Source organism: Eimeria tenella, genomic scaffold (genome assembly GCF_000499545.2).
Source record: "Eimeria tenella Houghton genomic scaffold, Eth_scaff3043, whole genome shotgun sequence".
NCBI classification, from domain to species: domain Eukaryota; phylum Apicomplexa; class Conoidasida; order Eucoccidiorida; family Eimeriidae; genus Eimeria; species Eimeria tenella.
The window spans coordinates 1-1291 of record NW_013544274.1 but is presented as its reverse complement, the minus strand read 5'-3'; the positions used below and the strand labels follow the sequence as shown (position 1 = coordinate 1291).

Here is a 1291-nt window from a genome sequence, read left to right as displayed (position 1 = left end):
ACCTCCCTCCTGCTGCTGCTGCTGCTGCGGTGAGAGAGCTGCAGCAGCAGCAGCAGAAAGCGACAGGGCCACTCCACACACCAGCACAAAATGGCCTGAGGATAACACGCAGGAGTCGGTGCTGCATCAAGTCCTTACTCTCGCCAACCTAAACCCTAAACCCTAAACCCTAAACCCTAAACCCTAAACCCTAAAACCTAAATCCTGAGCACTAAGCGGCAAAGCACAAGCCTTATGCCCAGAAAGCGGCCGCATTAGGGACCAGTCCAAACCCGGCCACAAACCCTAAACCCTAAACCCTAAACCCTAAACCCTAATGAAGTCAGTCTAGACCGCAGCCGCAGCCCCCCGCGCATGCGCCCCGTCTTGAGGGCGCAAGGAGGCGCCTGGGCGGGCCGGAGGCGGGCTGCGGGCCTCTCTACAACCTAGGATTTAGGCTCTAGGGTTTAGGGTTTAGGGTTTAGGGTTTACCGTCGTACTGGGTGCGGGGCACTGCGCGCAGCTCCCGCGCCCCCAAACGGCCCCCGTCCAGCAGCACAACAGCAACTCTTCCCTGCAGCAGCTCGTGGGCCAGTTGGGCCCTCGAGACTCTTCTGCGCAGCAAAACAAAAACAAAAAAATAAAAAAGTACCCAAAACACTCTTCTAAAACCCCTTCTAAACCCTCTCTCAACTCAAGTAAACCCAGGGGCCCCCTTGGCCCTCATTCGCCTTTTTCAGGCCTAATAGGGGCCCCCTTATACTTGATAAAGGCCACTGGGGCCCCCTGGGGGCCCCTCAGGGGCCCCCAGGAGGCCCTTGGGCGGCCGTTGGGGAGCTTTTGAAGAGCCCCTCGGGGCCCCTAGGGGGCCCCTAGGAAGCCCTTTTAAAGAGCGCTGAAGCGGTCCCTAGGGGACCCCTAGGGGGCCCCCAAGAACCCCGGAGGGGGCCCCAAGTTGGCCGCTTCGTGAGCCCGCAGGGCCCCTGAGTGGGGCCCCCGGGAGCCCGCAATAAGCCCTGACGGGGGGCCCTTAAGGGGCCCCAAGGGCCCTCAGGGGGCCCCCGGGGGGCCGCGCAGACGGGCTTCAAGTATTACCTTTTCTGGATTTGGAGTCCAATTTTTCGGGCCCTTTTGAAGTTTGCTGCTACTCTTTTGGCCTCTTTGTCGAAGGCTTGAGGCGCGTCAGAAAAGGATTTGTAGAAGGGCTGAAAAGGCGCAAAAAGAGACACTTTCGGGTGTACGTACACCCCAGCCCTTCGGGTGTACGTACACCCCAGCCCTTCGGGTGTACGTACACCCCACCCCTTCGGGT

At 59.9% G+C, this 1291-nt stretch overlaps 1 protein-coding gene across 1 annotated transcript; it reads right to left on the bottom strand.

Moving 5' to 3' along the window:
* Positions 1 to 134: 134 nt before the first annotated feature.
* On the bottom strand, positions 135 to 1184 carry ETH_00036460 (uncharacterized protein; the record flags this gene model as incomplete). The annotated part of the gene is made up of 3 exons (XM_013379432.1): positions 135 to 148; positions 472 to 593; positions 1075 to 1184. Coding segments are annotated over 3 exons (246 nt in total), but the record flags the coding sequence as incomplete, so codon positions are not given.
* Between the last annotated feature and the right edge of the window lie 107 nt (positions 1185 to 1291).